This window comes from Salvia splendens, chromosome 3 (assembly GCF_004379255.2).
Source record: "Salvia splendens isolate huo1 chromosome 3, SspV2, whole genome shotgun sequence".
In the NCBI taxonomy this organism is placed as follows: Eukaryota; Viridiplantae; Streptophyta; class Magnoliopsida; order Lamiales; family Lamiaceae; genus Salvia; species Salvia splendens.
The window spans coordinates 1,135,492-1,158,979 of record NC_056034.1 but is presented as its reverse complement, the minus strand read 5'-3'; the positions used below and the strand labels follow the sequence as shown (position 1 = coordinate 1,158,979).

At 44.0% G+C, this 23,488-nt stretch overlaps 2 protein-coding genes, 1 non-coding gene and 1 pseudogene across 3 annotated transcripts; 1 reads left to right on the top strand and 3 right to left on the bottom strand.

The window, feature by feature from the left end:
• Positions 1 to 752: 752 nt before the first annotated feature.
• Positions 753 to 1,738, bottom strand: LOC121794195 (mitochondrial import inner membrane translocase subunit TIM23-1-like). The gene has a single exon (XM_042192256.1). The coding sequence runs from the start codon at positions 1,641 to 1,643 to the stop codon at positions 1,068 to 1,070; it is 576 nt and encodes a 191-aa protein (XP_042048190.1). The 5' UTR covers positions 1,644 to 1,738; the 3' UTR covers positions 753 to 1,067.
• Positions 1,739 to 2,045: 307 nt separating this feature from the next.
• On the bottom strand, positions 2,046 to 4,791 carry LOC121795335 (annotated as a pseudogene).
• On the bottom strand, positions 3,705 to 3,820 carry LOC121797526. Its single transcript, XR_006049890.1, has one exon. It is a non-coding gene; the product is annotated as a U5 spliceosomal RNA (small nuclear RNA).
• A 14,634-nt stretch (positions 4,792 to 19,425) lies between the features above and the next one.
• On the top strand, positions 19,426 to 23,416 carry LOC121794193 (protein phosphatase 2C 16-like). The gene is made up of 6 exons (XM_042192254.1): positions 19,426 to 19,563; positions 19,665 to 19,877; positions 20,616 to 21,551; positions 21,841 to 22,209; positions 22,323 to 22,428; positions 22,884 to 23,416. The coding sequence occupies exons 3-6, from the start codon at positions 20,742 to 20,744 to the stop codon at positions 23,216 to 23,218; spliced, it is 1,620 nt and encodes a 539-aa protein (XP_042048188.1). The 5' UTR covers positions 19,426 to 19,563; positions 19,665 to 19,877; positions 20,616 to 20,741; the 3' UTR covers positions 23,219 to 23,416.
• Positions 23,417 to 23,488: the final 72 nt, after the last annotated feature.

Sequence of the window (23,488 nt, the reverse complement as noted above, 5' to 3'; positions counted from 1 at the left end):
CAGATATTCAACTAACCACTGAAAAGTAAACAATCATAACATAGAGATAGGTGAAGAAGTTAACACTACTAACTAAGAGAGGCTCATCCAGTTGCATATTCATAACATGAAATGTTTTACAAGACTAAGGCACAACGACAACTACTGGCAGCATCACGAATCAGACTTGTTTACAAAGCAAGCTACAAAAAATGCAAACAACACTCTTACCATCCTTTCCAGTAGACCTCATCACGAACACACAAATGAACAAGCTAGCTATGTGGAACAACAATAAGACATACTGAGTACAGAGGTTCGAACACCCAACAGTCAGATTATCAACGTTAGCCATGTCCGACACTATATTATCAAACAAGCTGAACATAGGACTACATGCTTACTAGTTATCCCAAATAATCCACATCAGAGGTTATGCACAACAACTTAATTCCCCCTCAAAACCACCCAGCCTCAGAAATAGCACACCAGTCTTCATACAAATGTAACACATAAGTATCAAAATGAGGAAAACCAACATAATAGTAACAAGAGAAGATGACACAAAACATCAAACATGTCTGTCCAATCAAGTAAACCTACAATTCCCTAAACATACTCTAACCTTAAAATTGGTAAACTTATATCACTGTAAAGCACAAAAACTTGCATAATTCAATCAACAGTTTATCATAACACATCAATCAAGTCATGAGAGGACAGAGAAGACCACATATAAAAGTTGAGTTAAGAGGCTAATTACACCAATGGAATATGCAAGAAGAAAAGCACACAACATTATCTGAAAGTGAATATAAAGGATAGCAGTAGCCAATGTTTCCTGGGCATTATTCAGGAAAATGAAATCTCATTCTACAACATTATGTCATATACTCACTACAGAGAAAAAAATTGTGCCTCTTTTATGCCAAAGATTCGAATTTCCATCGCCGGAACAGCTCATCGACTATCAAAATTTCACCTCTAGGCCATCAATTAATCAATTGAAGATCACGAACACAGCAAACGTAAATGCAAATTTCAAAATCGAGAAGATGAATTTGTTGCTTTTTTAAAAAATTGACTACTCAAAGCGGTATGTATCGTTTCAGGTAGGGTTTCCCGGCGACGGCGGCGCCGACCACCACGCCTCCGAGCGCTCCCGCGAGCGCCGCCGCCCTCGGCCCGGACGCCGCCTTGTAGAGCGCTCCGGTGGCCAGGCCCGCGACGACGCTGTTGATCACGTCGTCGGTGTCTCTCCACGCGACCATCCCGCTCTCGAGGCCGGCGTACATCAGCCCGATCACGCCGCAGCGGTTGCCGATCTGGCGGCCCTTGTGGCCCGAGCCGTTCAGGATCCGGTTGATTTTCAGCTTTAGGGTATCGGTGGGCTCGATCGCCTTGACCGCGGTGCCGAGACCCTGGGCGGCGCCGGCCGTGGCGCCGGCGAGGTAGCCGATTCCGGTGTAGTAGGTGATGTTCTCCCCCCAGGAGCGGCGCTGCGCGAGCGATTCCTCCTGGAAGAGGAATTCCGGCTGCGTGGGGAGGTGGTATAGGGTTTGCGTCGGGAGGTTGAGATCCTTGTAGGGATTGTAAAGTCGGCGATTTGATGTGGTTTCATCGTCGCTGTGGCTGCGATTCGGGGACTGAGGTGTATACGCCATGAGAGACAGAGAGAGGGAGAGAGGGGTTTAGGTTTAAGCTTTGACCTGTGTTGAGAGAGGAAAGGTATAAAAATTGGTATGGAATATGCTGACAATTTCACATGTTTATACTCAATACGACGGCGTATGCCAAACAGACTCAATTTGTAGACGAAGGAAGTTATAAAGAAAATTGACAAATTAAGCACTGATCATTTATAAATCAATGATATACTACTGATTTTAAAATTTTCTTATTGTGTTACTCAACAACTATTATTAAGTGGAGTAATAATGTGAGTTAAAAAAAGCAAAACATCCTTCATCTTGTTTCAGGTTGTGCAAAAAGGGTGTGTATCCTCATCTATGATGAGCCAGCCAGCCGTCTTTACAAATTTGAATTGGTGAATGCATTTAGTTGAATCAGTTTTCAGTATCCATCCGTGAGCTTGCTTCTCTTATCCGATGCAGATCCGGTAATATCACCGAATCAAGATCCGGCGGGTCTCTCTTCCTCAGTTCACAGCATTGCAAGGCCAATTTCGCCATGCATGGCGAGGGCCGCCTCGACTGGCCAGTCTGATCAAGCACCTCCGCAAACTTGCCCTTCTCTATCGTCTTATCGACGATATAGGTCAACCCCATCGCCGGTGAGAATCTGCAGCAGAAACGAATACACGTCCGACTCAGTCCCCAGCATCCCGGTCATGCAGCATTGCGTGATGGAATCCGCCACCGCTGGAAAGGCCGACGTCGCTTATCTTACTCACGAAGTTTCTGTCTAGCAGGATGTTCGCCGGCTTGAGGTCACGGTGCACGAGGGGCTCAGGGCGGTCGCGATCTCCACGGCTATCCTGAAACGATCCCTCCACGATAAAGGAGGGCTTCCGTTTAAGCAGTTTAGCCGGTCTTCTAGACTTCCGTTTTCCATATTCGGGTGCCTCATAAGGCTCAGCACCTCGACCTCTCGCTGGAACTGCTTCTCGCCTTGCCACATGTCCGGCCTGAGAACCTTGATGGTGACGCGCGTGTGGTCGAGGCTCGCCCTGAAGACAGGGCCGTATCCGCCCTCGCCAATCTTCTCTGTTCCAGCGAAGAAATTCGTCACCTCTTGGATCTCCTCCATCGTGTACCGTCTGTATTGAACCTCGGTGTTTGCTAGCGCGTGGATCGCCTTTTCCTTTTCCTTCGCCTCTGCCCTCAACTTCTTCTCTGCGGACTTCCTCTTCTCCGACTCCAGCTCTGCCATGCGCTGCGCCGTCTGTGCTAGCTCGACTGCGGCCTTGCACTTCAACTTCTCCCTCTCCACCATGGCCATTGCAGCCTCTTGAGAATGGTCACCATCCTACGCCGATAGATTCGTAGCTAGTAGCTTCTGATCCCCTTTGAAGAGACTCATTGGAATGTTGAGGTGAAGGTATTCTTCCGAAGCCCCTGTCTCTCGTAGTGAGCTGACGAGACTCTCTGCTGTCGAAAGGCGACGACCCGTGCTTGTCACCATCCTGGTCGGAGGCGCCAAAGGCGGAGCTTTTCCAGCTGTCCTGGCTGTAAACAGACATTTTTTTTCGGTCAAGAAATGAAACATCTCCTATCAATTTTAATTAACAGGGGTAGGCGAAGCTCTTACGGTTGAAATTTTTGAGGAAACGGGCTCTCGTGCGAGCCAGAGCTGCTGGGCGTTCCGTTGTCGTTGGCGGTTTTCAGTTTCTGCGCCTTCGTCTTTGAGACGGAGTACACGCTGCAGAAATCGGGCGCGATCTTCATTAGAGAGCTCGGGACATCCGGGTTTTTAAAGGCCCTGAGAAAGGGAAGTGTGATGAAGAATTAGTGTTTGAGAGTTTGGGTAAGAATGTGAGATGTTACCATGCTATGGCACCTCGGCTTGAAGCTCCTAAGACCAAATTCATGATGCAGTTCCGGCTGGCGAACTCAGCGAGCGTGGTTGCCACGTCGTTGCCTTGCAGGACGACCTGTTTTATGCGAATCTGCAGTCGCCACGATCACTGAGAAAACGAAAAAAGAAGGTGAGTTTGTCATAGAGTTTCATGGAATTTGATTGCTTTTTTGTTAGTGTTATTGTAGAATTCATGATAATGTACACATGAATATTTTTTTGGTATGCCGCTTATAAGCAGCGAGCACACGGTATTCTTTAGTAAAGGTGAAAGAATAGTTCGCTATGTGCTCAACGCGCGGTTGCATAATTTTTGATGATATGTAGAGATGTTGCACTATGCTCGGGTATTAGGTTCGTTGTTTACCCCTTTTCGAGCACAAAAACCGCGAAAGGGGAGGAATAGTTGCTGTGTTTCAGCTGAAGTTGGCTCTCTTCCCTCTCTAGGAATATCATCTGCAGAATTACCAAAATTAGCTATCCTTGAAGAAGAAAACCTCCAAACCTATGAAATTGTATGAATTTATTACAGGAGTCATTAAGTTTCTCATTTGTTTTCATGCGATTTATGAATTAATGGAGATTCATAATCTATTCATTAAACAAATTTAAGTCGTTGTCATCAAACATGCTTATTCCGTTTAAATATGAAATCATATAATTCTAAAATATATAGTACTCCTACTTGCTATATATTTGGTTAATGTGAAGTGTGTTGTTAAACTCAAATCAGTGAATATTCAGAATACGATGAATCCGACGGAGATATAAACCCAAATTTCGAGTGTTATATCATATACTACAATTTAAAGCACATGTGGACAATTGCGAAAATATATAAACATTGTCACTTTTTCGACCGATCTTAAAATTACAGGACATACCATAATTTGACCAAATTTTATAATTTTTTCGGTAATTTTCCTATTCAAATATACGCCAAAAACTTGTCTCGTAACTTTAAAAATCAGTTGGAAAAACCATCAAAAGCTTTAATTTGCTATCGATTATCTCATGACGAAAAAATCCAGCCACATACATGCAATATATCATCGACATATCTCAACTAAACGACGACGTCTTACCTACCAAAAATTGAACAAACTTATGATTTTCCCAGCAATTTTCCATTAACTTATAACATAATTTTAAAGAAAAATCCATCATTAGGCCTCTATAAAACTCAATAACTAAATTAAAATACTACATTAATTTTTAAATTCACACACAAATCAATGAAGAGGGAGAGGGAGAGAGTACTTGATTCAGAGCCATTTTGGATTTTAACATAGACGAGGAGAATGTTGTTATCTTTCAACCTCAATTTTATAGTATTAATTCCACTTGATTTACAACATATTAAAATTACTAGTACCTTTTAATAAAGTCCAAACACTCATGGAGAATATAATTTATACGTCGAATTTACTTTGTTTTAAAAAATTTAAATGCTTAGTGATGTATTCTTTCAAAAGATTTACATCAACAAAAGAGTCATCATTGCAAGATATAACTAATTAATAATCATTAATCAAATATCTATACTTAAATGAACCAAATTTTTCGGGGAGGGAATCTCTTATCTTATATTTTGTGGGCATGAGTGAGGGTCGATAATTATTTTTCTTCTACTTTGGGTTACAATTATTTGGGTTAAATTTGTAAAATGTTGCTGTGGAAATGAGGTCCCAATAAGACGTAAGACGAATGACGTAAACATGATACAATAACTGCTGAAAAATAAACCTTAACTATGGTTAATTAGTTGGACAAAATCACATATTAAGACCATCCACAACGCTGTTCCTATACCGTTCATAAACCGTTCCTTAAACTACTATTTGCGGGCCCCACTGTACTTTTTTACTTCATTCCTTAACTAAGGAACTGAACCTGCAACCCTCCGTTTCTTATCCGTTCCTTAAATTACTATTCATTCAATTTCATTTCTTATTTTTATTTCCAACCCAATTCAATTAAAATAAACACACTTTATTAAATAAAATAAACTTACAACATAAAATTCGTAAAAAAAACATAATTTAATAATTTCCTAAAAAATAAAAGTACACAATTTTAATAAAAGTACATAATTTAATAATTTCCTAAAGAAAAACAGAGTTGATTTGAGATGAAAATTGGGGTGGAAATAGAGAGGATTTGAGAGGAATAGATGTGTGTTTGTGAGTGAAATGAGTATGAAATAGGAGTATTTATAGAGTAAATAAATTAAAAATAAATAAATAATAAATAAAAAACGGATACAAAAAAACGGTAACAATACCGTTGCAAATATTTTTTTTATTAAATTCGAATTTTTAAAAAAAATGAATTATTGCGTCACCGTGGCGAAATCCACTCGCGGGGCAGCGAGTGGGCGTCACGCGTCGAATGAGAGCCTGCCACGTCGCCTCGGCGCGTGGCGGAACGTGTCGTGCTGCGTGCCGCGGCAACGACACCCGGAACGGCATCGGCACGGAATGGCGACGAAACGGCGGCTGCAACGCGTGCCGCCGCAGAACCGTTCCTCCGGAACGGCATAGGCACCGCAACGGCACAGCGTTGCGGGTGCTCTAAAGATTAGACAAAAGCACATTTTATATACATCTTTTACTATGAAAATTACTATAAGGTGTAATATTACTGTAGTTCTCATCTCTATCCTGTGTATCTTAATGTAGTTGAATCATATTCTTTATTTAGTCATCTTAATATAAATAAGTCATTTTTCTTTACAACATAAATCAATACATTTAGTCTATCTAACTTACTTTTCTTTCAATTACTTATTTTATTATTTCTACTACTTTATTTTAAACTTGGCATTTAAAAGAAACACATCAATTACGAGGGGAACGAAGATAGTAATACTATTTCATTTTTAAAACCTTTCAATTACTTATTTTATTATTTCTACTACTTTATTTTAATCTTGGCATTTAAAAGAAACACATCAATTACGTGGGAACAAAGATAGTAATACTATTTCATTTTTAAAACCTTTGTTTAAACATATTTTGTAAACTAAATTACGTTCTCCTTTGCCCATCTATCTCTTTTAAGTATGAAATTTGCCCTATTTTCTTTAAATAATAGTACTATCCATTTTTCTTATGATAATGACTAGCTGAATTAATTATATGTACATTTCTTATGATACCATAAAAGTTTTGATTGGGCCACGTAGACACGAGCAAGCCGCCGGAGTGTGGGGGCGGTGGTGGTACAGTCCACGTTGGACTTTGTTAGAACTACAAAATAAGTAAAAATATTTAATAATATTAATTTACTTCTACTGCAATACTATCTTCTTCATTTTTTTGGGGTGTCAATGTCTCTTCTTTCTTAAGCAACAAGTAGTGATGGAGTACGTACTAAACAAGCCCAATAGCAGTGACGGCCCATCAGCCCAAAGCCCAAGGAAGAGTATCAGTTCGGCATTACCAAAGAGTTCGGCCCCAGCCTACAGCTCGGTAAAAGCCGACCAATCAGTTCGGCATTACCAAAGAGTTCGGCCCCAGCCTACAGCTCGGTAAAAGCCGACCAATCAAGCTCTACTCTCAGATCGGCAAAAGCTGCTCGGTCATAGTTCAGAAGTTCGGTCTCAGTATTCGACCGAACTGGGAGATAGTGGACTCATGCAGAACCTCCACGACCTCCACTACACGATCTATTTAGTGGTGTCAACTCATGCAGGATCTCATGCAGGATAGCGGACCAAACAAAGAGATAGTGGACCCATGCAGGATCTCATGACCTCCACGACATCCACTACCTAGTTAGTGGTGATGCAAGCCACGACCTAGTTAATGGTGATGCAAGCCACGATCTTAGTTCAATGTATAAATAGAACTTAGATCAGATAGAAAAAGGCTCTAGACATCAAATATCATATAGCAAGTCTGTATTTGTAAGCTGGTAAACCAGATCAAGCAATACAATCTTGCCCTCCTTTCTTCCCGTGGACGTAGATTTACCTCAGTAAATCGAACCACGTAATTCTTTGTGTCGTGATCTATATTCATTACCTGCATTTACTACCCTCAAAAATTCGCCCAACCATCACTGGCGCCGTCTGTGGGAAACAGAGAACCAAATTTGTGATAAAGCGAGTTTTTGATCCTCTTCCACCAAAAAAATGCATACCAGATCACGTAACACCCATAATACCGTTCGTGATAACCATGAGGAAGCTAGTCCAGCCCGCAGGTCTGGAAAACAGCCTCGGGAGAAATCTACTTCCAGTTCTCACGGAGAAGGAACAAGCCGCTCAAAGACTCATCGCACCGAGTCTTCCCAGCAGCCCAATTTGAACGAGGCTGTCAAGTTGTTTTTGGCCGAGAAGCATGAAGAGTTCTTAATTTTCCTGCAAAAGAGCCAAAAGCCGGAGACGAAAACGGTGGATTCTCCCTCCTCATCCAGACATGAAAGTCACTACTGCAGTAGTGCTGTGTCTTCCAGGAAGAAGAATCCTCAACCCCGACATGTTCCTGTTCCTCCTCGGTACCGGAATCACAGGAGAACTCCATCTCCTCCATACCGAAGAGATGTCGGGTTCGCCATGTACGGAGCATTGAAGACTCCGTTCTCGGACGATATCACCCGAACTCCCTTGCCACAGAACTACCGAACTCCGTCGATGACTTATGACGGGTTAGTGAATCCTCATGACTTCCTGGGACGCTATCAGTATAACATGGTGAACCAGGGTCTCAACGAGGTCCATATGTGCAAGCTGTTTCCCGAGCTGCTTATCGGGAACGCAAGAAGGTGGTTCGATAGCCTCCCCCAAGGCAGCATTAGATCTTACCGAGATCTAATGGATGCTTTCCACAGGAGGTTCTTTCAGAAAGCGGAAGCCCGAATCACTTCGGCTCAGCTGCTTTCTACACGTCAAGGTCGCGACGAAAAGATCAGCGACTTTATGACGAGGTTCCACAAGGAATGCCTACAAGTAGATGATCTCAATGATCTACTTGTCATTTCGGCATTCCAAAATGGAATCCTGCCCGGAGCTCTCTACAGAAAGCTCGTGGAATGCAGTCCGCAAACAGCTCAAGAGATGTGGGACATTGCGGACCAGTTCTCCCGTGCCGATGAGGCAGACCGTCGCAAACGGTCTTTAGACAGCTCATCCCGAGGAGACGGGAGGAAGCCCGATCATAGCGATCAGGGACATCCTCGCCGAACTCCTTTTGGCGATCAGGGACATCCTCGCCGAACTCCTTTTGAAAGGATTCAAAGGACTCCGGTGCAAGACCGATTGGGGCCACGTCTCAATCCTGAGAAGCCGCCCCGCCCGCCGTGATTCCGGTTGAGATCGGCATACCCAGTCCCCGAACTCTAAATTTCTCCTCAGAAATGAATGATGACGGACTGAGAGCCGAACTAGATCTGGCCGAAGAAAGAAGAGAATTGGCCTGCATAAAAGCAGCCAAGTACAAGGAGCAAGTAGCCCGGTATTATAACCAAAGGGTGAAAAAGCTGCAATTTCAAGTGGGAGATCTCGTCTTGAGAAACAACGAAGTAAGCCGAGCAGAAAAGCTGGGCAAACTCGAACCCACATGGGAAGGTCCATATCGGGTGCCAGAAGTCCTCGGCAAAGGGTCTTATAAATTGACTCACATGTCAGGAGAACAAGCACCCCGAACATGGTACATTTCCAACCTCAAGAAGTTCCATTTGTAAGAGACAGTCCAGTCAGTCAGTCTTGTGTCTAGTTCGGTCCTAGGGGTATGTGCTTTCTTTGTTTTTTACTTGTGTTTCATGTTTGTCTATGTGCGTTTTGTTTATCTATGTGCGTTTTGTCTGTCTATGTGCGTGTCGTCTCTTACAAATGTTACTGAGGTATCTTGTTCTTCGAAGGCTGATCCCCTTTTTAGAACATATATAAGCCAACGATTGTGAGTCCAAGCTTCTAAGGAGGATACAAGACCACAATTCAGCTTAAGAAACAAGCAGTCCGTCTGAAACGAACTGCAACAAAGGGAAAGTCCGATCCACGCGATAAAACTCGCCGAATTAGGACAAGGGAAAGTCCGATCCACGCGATAAAACTCGCCGAATTAGGACAAGGGAAAGTCCGATCCACGCGATAAAACTCGCCAAATTAGGACACAAGCTTAGTCCGGTCAAAGAAATTTACTTCATAAGACCAAAGACGAGTCCGGTCAAAGAAGTTTACTTCATAAGACCAAAGACGAGTCCGGTCAAAGAAGTTTATTTCATAAGACCGAGGACCAAGTCCGGTCAAAGAAGTTTACTTCATAAGACCAAAGACGAGTCCGGTCAAAGAAGCTTACTTCATAAGACCGAGGACGAGTCCGGTCAAAGAAGTTTACTTCATAAGACCGAGGACGAGCACGATGAAATTTTTTTCGCTGAGCTGTAAATGCAGGTAATGAATATAGATCACGACACAAAGAATTACGTGGTTCGATTTACTGAGGTAAATCTACGTCCACGGGAAGAAAGGAGGGCAAGATTGTATTGCTTGATCTGGTTTACCAGCTTACAAATACAGACTTGCTATATGATATTTGATGTCTAGAGCCTTTTTCTATCTGATCTAAGTTCTATTTATACATTGAACTAAGATCGTGGCTTGCATCACCACTAACTAGGTCGTGGCTTGCATCACCACTAACTAGGTAGTGGATGTCGTGGAGGTCATGAGATCCTGCATGGGTCCACTATCTCTTTGTTTGGTCTGCTATCCTGCATGAGATCCTGCATGAGTTGACACCACTAAATAGATCGTGTAGTGGAGGTCGTGGAGGTTCTGCATGAGTCCACTATCTCCCAGTTCGGTCGAATACTGAGACCGAACTTCTGAACTATGACCGAGCAGCTTTTGCCGATCTGAGAGTAGAGCTTGATTGGTCGGCTTTTACCGAGCTGTAGGCTGGGGCCGAACTCTTTGGTAATGCCGAACTGATTGGTCGGCTTTTACCGAGCTGTAGGCTGGGGCCGAACTCTTTGGTAATGCCGAACTGATACTCTTCCTTGGGCTTTGGGCTGATGGGCCGTCACTGCTATTGGGCTTGTTTAGTACGTACTCCATCACTACCCCCCCCCGAAAAGCGAAGTGAATCACTTCGGCGAAGCGAGTCACTTCGGCATTCTGGATAAAGGTACGGGGGAGGCTGACGTCAGGGGACGTGCCTTGCGCGTGACTGCATTAAATGCGACAGTAAAAATCCGGCCGTTGAATCCTGAAAAGGTGGGATTCGAAACGGTGCGATGATTTTGAAATCTTCTCCGAATCTGATAAATACGTCCTTTCTTCATCATTTGAACACTTTTGCTATTGCTTCTTCTGCCTTCTCTCTCTTTTGCGCAAAAATTTCCTTCCACTTGAAGAATTTCTTCAGAATTTCTTCAGACTTTCAAAGAGTAAGAACCATGTCTTCTTCTTCTTCTTCTGAGTCAGGTAGCGGTAGGAAAGGGGGTAAGGGGTCTTCTAGCCGGAAAGAATCCGGGGAGAAGACCGTAGAGTATTTTCACAGCATCTTGAGTAAGGATACTGTGATATCCTTACACGAAAAATATTTTTTTCCTGGGGGGAAGGTTGCGATTCCCGACGACCTTCATAGGGCTGACTCGCCGCCGGAGGGTTACGCCACCGTTTATGAAGCCGGCTTGGAATGCGGGCTTCGTTTCCCTCTTCCCCCTGCCTTTGTAGAGCTGCTAGATTTTTTTCAACTCCCTTTAGGTCAGGTGACTCCGAATTCTTGGAGGCACTTATCGGCCTTTGCTGCCGAACTGCGTAGGCTAGATAAGGATCTGTCTCTGAGGGCACCGTGACTGCATTAAATGCGACAGTAAAAATCCGGCCGTTGAATCCTGAAAAGGTGGGATTCGAAACGGTGCGATGATTTTGAAATCTTCTCCGAATCTGATAAATACGTCCTTTCTTCATCATTTGAACACTTTTGCTATTGCTTCTTCTGCCTTCTCTCTCTTTTGCGCAAAAATTTCCTTCCACTTGAAGAATTTCTTCAGAATTTCTTCAGACTTTCAAAGAGTAAGAACCATGTCTTCTTCTTCTTCTTCTGAGTCAGGTAGCGGTAGGAAAGGGGGTAAGGGGTCTTCTAGCCGGAAAGAATCCGGAGAGAAGACCGTAGAGTATTTTCACAGCATCTTGAGTAAGGATACTGTGATATCCTTACACGAAAAATATTTTTTTCCTGGGGGGAAGGTTGCGATTCCCGACGACCTTCATAGGGCTGACTCGCCGCCGGAGGGTTACGCCACCGTTTATGAAGCCGGCTTGGAATGCGGGCTTCGTTTCCCTCTTCCCCTTGCCTTTGTAGAGCTGCTAGATTTTTTTCAACTCCCTTTAGGTCAGGTGACTCCGAATTCTTGGAGGCACTTATCGGCCTTTGCTGCCGAACTGCGTAGGCTAGATAAGGATCTGTCTCTGAGGGCAATCCTTAATTTTTTCCAGTTTAAGAGGAAGGGATCTTGGTTTTACTTGATCCCTTTACAGCCCTTTAGAGCCTTTTGTAAAACCAAATGGCCGAAATGGCAAAATCGCTTCTTTTTTTATAATAGGACTTCGGCTTCGGACTTTTCCTGGAGAGGGCCGAAGTCCGTTATTCCTCATCCTCGGGTAGAACCGTTGGACGAGCTCGAGGCCGAGCTCAATAAGATTCCCATGATTAGGAAGCAGTACTCGGAGTCTGAGCTCGTCAAGGGCGACTTCGTGTTCGACTCCTCGTCTTCGGACGAAGAGACTGAGGGTGAGGATTTCTTTTTTATGCATTACTGCCTTGACGACGAAAACTAACCTTGTTTTCTTGCTTTTTGGCAGTGAACTTGCTAAACAAGATTAGCCGCAAATCCTCCGAGCTTAAGAAGCCGGAGAAAGAGAAAGCTACCAGCTCGGCGCCTGATGCCGAGAAGAATCCGAAGAGGCAAAAGACCTCTTCTTCGGATCCAAAAAAGCCGGAGTCGACTTCGGCAAAGGGGAAGGGGAAGACCCAGAAGCCCCCAAGAGCGCCAGAGAAAGACGTGGTCTTGGCGCCTCCTTCGGAACATATCTGTGAGCCATTTTTATGGCCCACGGATTTTGCCGAGGTGAATTCTCTTCTTGATTTTCTGGCCTTGCTTTTTTCCTGTATTTTTTTGGTGGCCCCTGTTGACTCTTTCCTTTTTCCATTTTCAGAGGAACGATATGCTCTCCAAGCTCGTCGCCGTTGAACTCTCCAAAGCGTCCAACGATTATGCTGAGATGCAGAGGAAGTTGGCGGCTGCTCGTCACCAGGCCGAACAGGCTAAGGCAGACTTTGAGAAGGCCAGAGCTGCTAGGATCTCGGCCCAGGATGAAGCCCAGTTTGCCAAAAACCAGCTCGTCATCCAGCGAGAGCAGACGAAACGGAGGGATGCTGCCGCCGTGGTTGCCCAAGGGGAGGTTCTCCGTGCTTTCGCGGAGAAACTCTTTCTGAGCAATCAATTTTCGGCCTTTGTCGGTGATCTGCTGAAACTGATGACCGATAATGCCGAGCAGGGGCGGTAGGTCGATTAGAGCATCTCGTCGACCTGCTTATTCTTCAGCTGCCGAGAACGCCCGAACTCGGCTTCACGAGGATTTTGTGAATAGATGGCTCAACTTTAGCAACCAGGGACAGTAGAATAGTCCTTTGTAATGGCGTAACGCCTTCTCGTAGGGCAGCAGAATTGTATGCCGAACAAGTTTTAATAAATGAAATCTTCATTTCGCTTCTATCACTGCGTATTTACAGCTCAGCGAAAAAAATTTCATCGTGCTCGTCCTCGGTCTTATGAAGTAAACTTCTTTGACCGGACTCGTCCTCGGTCTTATGAAGTAAGCTTCTTTGACCGGACTCGTCTTTGGTCTTATGAAGTAAACTTCTTTGACCGGACTTGGTCCTCGGTCTTATGAAATAAACTTCTTTGACCGGACTCGTCTTTGGTCTTATGAAGTAAACTTCTTTGACCGGACTCGTCTTTGGTCTTATGAAGTAAATTTCTTTGACCGGACTAAGCTTGTGTCCTAATTTGGCGAGTTTTATCGCGTGGATCGGACTTTCCCTTGTCCTAATTCGGCGAGTTTTATCGCGTGGATCGGACTTTCCCTTGTCCTAATTCGGCGAGTTTTATCGCGTGGATCGGACTTTCCCTTTGTTGCAGTTCGTTTCAGACGGACTGCTTGTTTCTTAAGCTGAATTGTGGTCTTGTATCCTCCTTAGAAGCTTGGACTCACAATCGTTGGCTTATATATGTTCTAAAAAGGGGATCAGCCTTCGAAGAACAAGATACCTCAGTAACATTTGTAAGAGACGACACGCACATAGACAGACAAAACGCACATAGATAAACAAAACGCACATAGACAAACATGAAACACAAGTAAAAAACAAAGAAAGCACATACCCCTAGGACCGAACTAGACACAAGACTGACTGACTGGACTGTCTCTTACAAATGGAACTTCTTGAGGTTGGAAATGTACCATGTTCGGGGTGCTTGTTCTCCTGACATGTGAGTCAATTTATAAGACCCTTTGCCGAGGACTTCTGGCACCCGATATGGACCTTCCCATGTGGGTTCGAGTTTGCCCAGCTTTTCTGCTCGGCTTACTTCGTTGTTTCTCAAGACGAGATCTCCCACTTGAAATTGCAGCTTTTTCACCCTTTGGTTATAATACCGGGCTACTTGCTCCTTGTACTTGGCTGCTTTTATGCAGGCCAATTCTCTTCTTTCTTCGGCCAGATTTAGTTCGGCTCTCAGTCCGTCATCATTCATTTCTGAGGAGAAATTTAGAGTTCGGGGACTGGGTATGCCGATCTCAACCGGAATCACGGCGGGCGGGCGGCTTCTCAGGATTGAGACGTGGCCCCAATCGGTCTTGCACCGGAGTCCTTTGAATCCTTTCAAAAGGAGTTCGGCGAGGATGTCCCTGATCGCCAAAAGGAGTTCGGCGAGGATGTCCCTGATCGCTATGATCGGGCTTCCTCCCGTCTCCTCGGGATGAGCTGTCTAAAGACCGTTTGCGACGGTCTGCCTCATCGGCACGGGAGAACTGGTCCGCAATGTCCCACATCTCTTGAGCTGTTTGCGGACTGCATTCCACGAGCTTTCTGTAGAGAGCTCCGGGCAGGATTCCATTTTGGAATGCCGAAATGACAAGTAGATCATTGAGATCATCTACTTGTAGGCATTCCTTGTGGAACCTCGTCATAAAGTCGCTGATCTTTTCGTCGCGACCTTGACGTGTAGAAAGCAGCTGAGCCGAAGTGATTCGGGCTTCCGCTTTCTGAAAGAACCTCCTGTGGAAAGCATCCATTAGATCTCGGTAAGATCTAATGCTGCCTTGGGGGAGGCTATCGAACCACCTTCTTGCGTTCCCGATAAGCAGCTCGGGAAACAGCTTGCACATATGGACCTCGTTGAGACCCTGGTTCACCATGTTATACTGATAGCGTCCCAGGAAGTCATGAGGATTCACTAACCCGTCATAAGTCATCGACGGAGTTCGGTAGTTCTGTGGCAAGGGAGTTCGGGTGATATCGTCCGAGAACGGAGTCTTCAATGCTCCGTACATGGCGAACCCGACATCTCTTCGGTATGGAGGAGATGGAGTTCTCCTGTGATTCCGGTACCGAGGAGGAACAGGAACATGTCGGGGTTGAGGATTCTTCTTCCTGGAAGACACAGCACTACTGCGGGAGTAAAAGAGAGTACGAAAAGCTATACGAAGACACAAGTGCAGAAAGAAGAATTTTTTCATTCATAAGAAAAAAAATTTTACACAAGGAGGGCTTCAAAGCCATTTTACAACAAGGAAGAAACTAAACTAAGAGAAGGGAGACGAAATCATACTCCGCCAGCTTCATCTCCGGCTCCTCGGTGAGGTTCAGCTTCCTTCTCCTTGTCTGCCTCAGCTTCAGCCTCGGCCTCCCTGCTCCTCCCAGCCTGCTCGGTGCCCCCATCACCGATCAGCAGCACCTCTTGCTCGGCCTGCCTGTCTCCGGTCTGCTGATCAGGCTGCTCGGTCTCACCCTCTCCGTGGAAAATTGGAGCGGGTGAAACTGACCCTAAGGAGGCAAAGATAGCCTCCATATTCTCGTCCCGGTCAGCTCGGCAACTACGAACTCGGTCAGCAGAAAGCAGGACCGAGGACGAAGCAAGCTCCTCAAGGAGCGGCAGACTCTGGAGACGAGCTGCTATCTCTCGGCCGTACAGCGGCAGAACGACTTCGGGCCCCTGCTCGGCATTATCGGTCATCAGTTTCAGCAGATCACCGACAAAGGCCGAAAATTGATTGCTCAGAAAGAGTTTCTCCGCGAAAGCACGGAGAACCTCCCCTTGGGCAACCACGGCGGCAGCATCCCTCCGTTTCGTCTGCTCTCGCTGGATGACGAGCTGGTTTTTGGCAAACTGGGCTTCATCCTGGGCCGAGATCCTAGCAGCTCTGGCCTTCTCAAAGTCTGCCTTAGCCTGTTCGGCCTGGTGACGAGCAGCCGCCAACTTCCTCTGCATCTCAGCATAATCGTTGGACGCTTTGGAGAGTTCAACGGCGACGAGCTTGGAGAGCATATCGTTCCTCTGAAAATGGAAAAAGGAAAGAGTCAACAGGGGCCACCAAAAAAATACAGGAAAAAAGCAAGGCCAGAAAATCAAGAAGAGAATTCACCTCGGCAAAATCCGTGGGCCATAAAATGGCTCACAGATATGTTCCGAAGGAGGCGCCAAGACCACGTCTTTCTCTGGCGCTCTTGGGGGCTTCTGGGTCTTCCCCTTCCCCTTTGCCGAAGTCGACTCCGGCTTTTTTGGATCCGAAGAAGAGGTCTTTTGCCTCTTCGGATTCTTCTCGGCATCAGGCGCCGAGCTGGTAGCTTTCTCTTTCTCCGGCTTCTTAAGCTCGGAGGATTTGCGGCTAATCTTGTTTAGCAAGTTCACTGCCAAAAAGCAAGAAAACAAGGTTAGTTTTCGTCGTCAAGGCAGTAATGCATAAAAAAGAAATCCTCACCCTCAGTCTCTTCGTCCGAAGACGAGGAGTCGAACACGAAGTCGCCCTTGACGAGCTCAGACTCCGAGTACTGCTTCCTAATCATGGGAATCTTATTGAGCTCGGCCTCGAGCTCGTCCAACGGTTCTACCCGAGGATGAGGAATAACGGACTTCGGCCCTCTCCAGGAAAAGTCCGAAGCCGAAGTCCTATTATAAAAAAAGAAGCGATTTTGCCATTTCGGCCATTTGGTTTTACAAAAGGCTCTAAAGGGCTGTAAAGGGATCAAGTAAAACCAAGATCCCTTCCTCTTAAACTGGAAAAAATTAAGGATTGCCCTCAGAGACAGATCCTTATCTAGCCTACGCAGTTCGGCAGCAAAGGCCGATAAGTGCCTCCAAGAATTCGGAGTCACCTGACCTAAAGGGAGTTGAAAAAAATCTAGCAGCTCTACAAAGGCAGGGGGAAGAGGGAAACGAAGCCCGCATTCCAAGCCGGCTTCATAAACGGTGGCGTAACCCTCCGGCGGCGAGTCAGCCCTATGAAGGTCGTCGGGAATCGAAACCTTCCCCCCAGGAAAAAAATATTTTTCGTGTAAGGATATCACAGTATCCTTACTCAAGATGCTGTGAAAATACTCTACGGTCTTCTCCCCGGATTCTTTCCGGCTAGAAGACCCCTTACCCCCTTTCCTACCGCTACCTGACTCAGAAGAAGAAGAAGAAGACATGGTTCTTACTCTTTGAAAGTCTGAAGAAATTCTGAAGAAATTCTTCAAGTGGAAGGAAATTTTTGCGCAAAAGAGAGAGAAGGCAGAAGAAGCAATAGCAAAAGTGTTCAAATGATGAAGAAAGGACGTATTTATCAGATTCGGAGAAGATTTCAAAATCATCGCACCGTTTCGAATCCCACCTTTTCAGGATTCAACGGCCGGATTTTTACTGTCGTATTTAATGCAGTCACGGTGCCCTCAGAGACAGATCCTTATCTAGCCTACGCAGTTCGGCAGCAAAGGCCGATAAGTGCCTCCAAGAATTCGGAGTCACCTGACCTAAAGGGAGTTGAAAAAAATCTAGCAGCTCTACAAAGGCAGGGGGAAGAGGGAAACGAAGCCCGCATTCCAAGCCGGCTTCATAAACGGTGGCGTAACCCTCCGGCGGCGAGTCAGCCCTATGAAGGTCGTCGGGAATCGCAACCTTCCCCCCAGGAAAAAAATATTTTTCGTGTAAGGATATCACAGTATCCTTACTCAAGATGCTGTGAAAATACTCTACGGTCTTCTCCCCGGATTCTTTCCGGCTAGAAGACCCCTTACCCCCTTTCCTACCGCTACCTGACTCAGAAGAAGAAGAAGAAGACATGGTTCTTACTCTTTGAAAGTCTGAAGAAATTCTGAAGAAATTCTTCAAGTGGAAGGAAATTTTTGCGCAAAAGAGAGAGAAGGCAGAAGAAGCAATAGCAAAAGTGTTCAAATGATGAAGAAAGGACGTATTTATCAGATTCGGAGAAGATTTCAAAATCATCGCACCGTTTCGAATCCCACCTTTTCAGGATTCAACGGCCGGATTTTTACTGTCGCATTTAATGCAGTCACGCGCAAGGCACGTCCCCTGACGTCAGCCTCCCCCGTACCTTTATCCAGAATGCCGAAGTGACTCGCTTCGCCGAAGTGATTCACTTCGCTTTTCGGGGGGGGGGTAGTGATGGAGTACGTACTAAACAAGCCCAATAGCAGTGACGGCCCATCAGCCCAAAGCCCAAGGAAGAGTATCAGTTCGGCATTACCAAAGAGTTCGGCCCCAGCCTACAGCTCGGTAAAAGCCGATCAATCAGTTCGGCATTACCAAAGAGTTCGGCCCCAGCCTACAGCTCGGTAAAAGCCGACCAATCAAGCTCTACTCTCAGATCGGCAAAAGCTGCTCGGTCATAGTTCAGAAGTTCGGTCTCAGTATTCGACCGAACTGGGAGATAGTGGACTCATGCAGAACCTCCACGACCTCCACTACACGATCTATTTAGTGGTGTCAACTCATGCAGGATCTCATGCAGGATAGCGGACCAAACAAAGAGATAGTGGACCCATGCAGGATCTCATGACCTCCACGACATCCACTACCTAGTTAGTGGTGATGCAAGCCACGACCTAGTTAGTGGTGATGCAAGCCACGATCTTAGTTCAATGTATAAATAGAACTTAGATCAGATAGAAAAAGGCTCTAGACATCAAATATCATATAGCAAGTCTGTATTTGTAAGCTGGTAAACCAGATCAAGCAATACAATCTTGCCCTCCTTTCTTCCCGTGGACGTAGATTTACCTCAGTAAATCGAACCACGTAATTCTTTGTGTCGTGATCTATATTCATTACCTGCATTTACTACCCTCAAAAATTCGCCCAACCATCATACTGTTTATTGTTTATTTCAGAGAAAAAAATGCATATATATCATGAAAAATAGTGTTATGTTTCATTATAATTTATCCACCAATATTAGTTATATTTTGAAAATTTTTTATCATTTTATATTTTCTATTTCTCTTATACTCCTATATTTTATTAACTGCATTTAAAACTTGTATCATCTATAAAAATATTTATTTTTCATGGAACAAGAGAGCATTTATTGTTCTTGATTTTAAGTGAAAATTTCATTTTTTTATATTCTGTTTTTTATTTTTATCTTGTTGGAATTTGGAAATATATTCAACTAAAAATAAAAAAATATTCCATAATTATAGATACGTAATTGCAACGAAGGTACATGTTATAAATAGAAGTATCATTAAAAATATCTAAATTCGCATTCATGAACTTGATTTAGGTACAATTTTCAAAGTTGAAACTCAACATCAAATTCATACAATTTCATAAAAATAGGATGAAACTATAAAAAATTGATTTCATATGGCTGGCGAAGCGCTTCCTCACCCACAACCACAACCACAACCACAACCATGGAATACTGCATCTCTTTTTCTTGCTTAATTTTTTTTATTATTTTATAATATTAAAAAGAATTGTTCCTGTGGAATATGGACACGTGGCGTGCTTGAGATCCATGTCAAGAAGGTACACGACCCCTGAAAATTATTTATAGTAATCCTAAGATGATTATGATTTTTTCTCTCATTATATTTTTCTGTGTATTTTTGGTTTCCTTTTCATGGCAGAGGCATCTATTGGAGTTAGAGAGTTAGATAAGTGAAACTACACGTGTCCAGTTATGCAGTTCTTCAATTACTAAAAGCTTCTCTCTCTCCACCTTCTCTCTCTCCCCTCAATCTTGAAGCTAACAAATTGGAGGAAGGGGGCATTATTGCTGAGCTAACTCTTGAGTCATTTGCAATTATTGGCATGTTTTGGTTGCTTCACTTCGATTCTTGGTAAGATTCCCTCATCTTTCTTCATTTACTTCGATCCCAGGTGGATAAAAATTGGTTCTTGGATGTGATGGCTCAGTCCCTTTTGTTAGTAATTTGTGGGTTTCCTGCCTTTTCAAGAATTCGTTATTAAAGATTGAATCTTGATTGTTTTGAGAGGTGGTTGTTGGGGGGAAATCGGAGATTTGTTTGATTATAAAGAAACCCATGTTAATTGAGAGGCTGAGAATTGTTGCCTTAGATCCATGAAACCTGTATTCCATGTGTCAAAAAGTTAGCATCTTTGTGGTTTTTTTTCTTGTGAATCTTGAGGATCCTGTTCTTCCTAGGTTGTTTCTCACGAGTTGTGTTTCTTAGATTTGGATAATGATATGTTATTTGTCATTTTCTGCATCTCTTGTGAACTATATAAGAGGGTTGTGATTTCTTTGTTGTAGAGGAAGAATTTGTGAGCTTTAGACTATCAGATTCTTGAAAAAAATAGGGCAATCTGATTTGTTATTTCATCTCTTGTGATTATTTGTAGCAGAGGAAGAATTTGTGAGTTATAGATGTCAGATTCTTGAAAAAGAATTCAACTTTGTGCTCTGATTTGTTTCTTTCAGATCTCTATTTTGCAATTGTGTGTGTGTGTGTGTTTTCTGTATCTGCGATGATTTGAGCCCAGTTTGTTCTGTTTCATACGAAAAAGAAACTATTTTGTTGATTCTTGAGATGTATCCTGTTTTCCCCTTTGTTTAGTTCTTCGTGAGGCTGCACCGGGGTGGGAAATCAGCTCGTTGGCTCTTGAATTCTCTGCATTTTCAAGCTCGTGATCTGACTAATTCGAGGATCTACAAGGTTGTGTAGCCTCGGCGAAAGAAATTGATGGACGGGATGTGTCCAGCAATTGCGGTTACAGTTAGCTTAGGTAGTGAAAGTCACGAGGAGACCGCACGTCTCAAGCTGGAGACTGGGGCAGTAATGGTGCTGGATGATAGTTCTCATTCTAGTTCGGATAATCTTGCTAACTCTGAAACCAATGATGTGTCACTAATTCCCTGGGCAAGTGAGGCAAAACGTTATTCGTTACAGGCGAAGCAGATGGCTGAAAATGGTCAGTTTGGAAGTGATGTTCATGACAGTGAAGAAGACGAGGTTCTCTCCATCGGGGAAGACCCTAACTTAAGTAGTATGGAATTCTTACCCTTAGATTCTAGCTCAGATCTAACCGTGCCTTTAGATACCACACCAGAGTCCAGCTTACCCATTGCTGTTGAAATCGAGGGCGTTGATAACGGTCAGATATTTGCAAAAGTCATTAGTGTGGAGGAAAGAAACACAAAGCGGAGGTTATCTCACGATAACCTCACAGTATCCACTACACAAGACGAGGAATGCTCGAGTGGGCCTACTATAAAGGCTTCGGTAGTTTCTCTCAAGTTATCGGGTGAAAAAGATCCCACCAAAGGCGGGGTTAAAAGTGTATATGAGTTGGATTGTCTGCCTCTTTGGGGTTCGGTGTCTGTCATTGGACATAGGCCGGAAATGGAAGATGCGATTGTTGCCGTTCCTCATTTCATGAAAATTCCCATCAAGATGTTCATCGGTGACTATAAAATCGATGGGATAAGTCAAACACTGACTCACCTCACTTCACACTTTTTCGGGGTATACGATGGCCATGGTGGATCTCAGGTATGTAACGTTTCTCTATGTCAAAAATAAAATAAAATAAATTATCATTTATAACGCATTATTAATCATGGTTTTAGTGTGTGCAGGTTTTTGTATATTGACATAGATAATTCAGTTTTGCTTTATTTTTAAAAATTTAGTCGAATGCGCTTGTTTTAGTAATAATATTTTTGAGTTGGGAGGGCGATTTAGTTAAATTTGTCGAGATTGGGAGGTAAGTTTGTTGAGAAGGCAATTACTTATGAGTTCTACTTTTATCGATTCGTCACTTATAGGGTCGGTTTTATAGGTCGCAAATCATTGCCGTGAGCGTCTCCATTTAGCTTTAAAAGACGAGATAATAAACGTCAAAGATGATCTGGTTAACGGGACCACCCAAGCCTCCCAAGATGCTCGACAGGTGCAATGGGAGAAGGTGTTCAACAATTGCTTTTTAACGGTCGATGATGAGGTCAGTGGAAAGGTGAGCCGAGTCATCCCTGTAGACGATGCAAGTGTGTCTAATTGCGCCTCTGAACCACTTGCCCCTGAAACTGTTGGATCCACCGCAGTTGTTGCAGTTGTTTGTTCATCCCATATTATAGTTGCTAACTGTGGAGATTCGAGAGCTGTCCTTTACCGTGGTAAAGAAGCAATTGCACTATCGGTCGATCATAAAGTAAGCTTTTATGTCAGATATTCGCCCGCCTTGTTTTTAATGCATTTTGTCGTTCTCTAGCTTTGAGTTTTGGTGGCCACCCTCGATTTATTCGTTGCAATTTCAATTTTCAGCCGAATCGGGAGGATGAATATGCTAGGATAGAGGCGGCTGGTGGCAAGGTCATACAATGGAACGGCCACCGTGTTTTTGGTGTTCTCGCTATGTCACGGTCTATTGGTACGTCATTATTTATTATAGTTTTCTATGTGCGTGTGAATGTTGGCGTTACGTCATCCACTTGCGTTTCTCGTGCACGTGCATTAAAAAAGTTATGTTACATTCGTCATCGAAAAATGCATGCATCTGGTCCGGACTTGCGTCGATTACTCTGACGTCATTTTGGAAGAAAATAAAAAAAATTTAAATACTTGTATTTGTAGATTTCCTTTTACGATCACAAAAACTCGTGTTAGACTGTGAGATGGGTTAATGTATGGTCGGTCAAGACGGGTCAAGGTCGGTCAAACGCCTTAATCACGGGCTTCAAGTCATATAGTGACATATCGATAGTTTTATCTATGTGCACCATAGTGTTTGATCCGGGTCATGACTCGTCCGAGGGTATTATTGTCCCATCACATTTTCAACCTCGTTTGGTTGATTAATTCGCTTGCTCGCTCGTGTAACAACAGGCGACAGATACTTGAAGCCATGGGTCATCCCGGAGCCCGAGGTGATGTTCGTCCCTCGAGCTAGGGAAGACGAGTGCCTCGTCCTCGCAAGCGACGGCTTGTGGGACGTGATGACGAACGAGGAAGTATGCGACCTTGCACGGAAACGGATCTTATTATGGCACAAGAAGAACGGAACGAACCCGGCAGCGGACCGGGGCCAGGGAGTCGACCCTGCGGCACAAGCAGCAGCGGAGTACCTCTCGAACGTCGGGATGCAGCGCGGGAGCAAGGACAATATATCGATCGTCGTCGTCGACCTGAAAGCCCAAAGGAAGTTCAAGAGCAAATCTTGAAGGCTTTGGAGGTTATGATAGGCTCTTTATATACAGCACAATGTATCACTTCATTATTACAAAACTTGTCCATTTATTTTTCATATGGGCCTTAGTTTTTTATGAGTATAGTGTATCAGTATGTAATGTAACATAGCTGCAATATGAGAGTTAAATGACCATTGTATAAATTTTAGGCTATGATCAAAGTTATGTGTATGGGTATAGTGTATCAGTGTATATTTAGTAATTTATCTTAAAACCTTAACTTTTTTTCAATGTTGAGGTAAT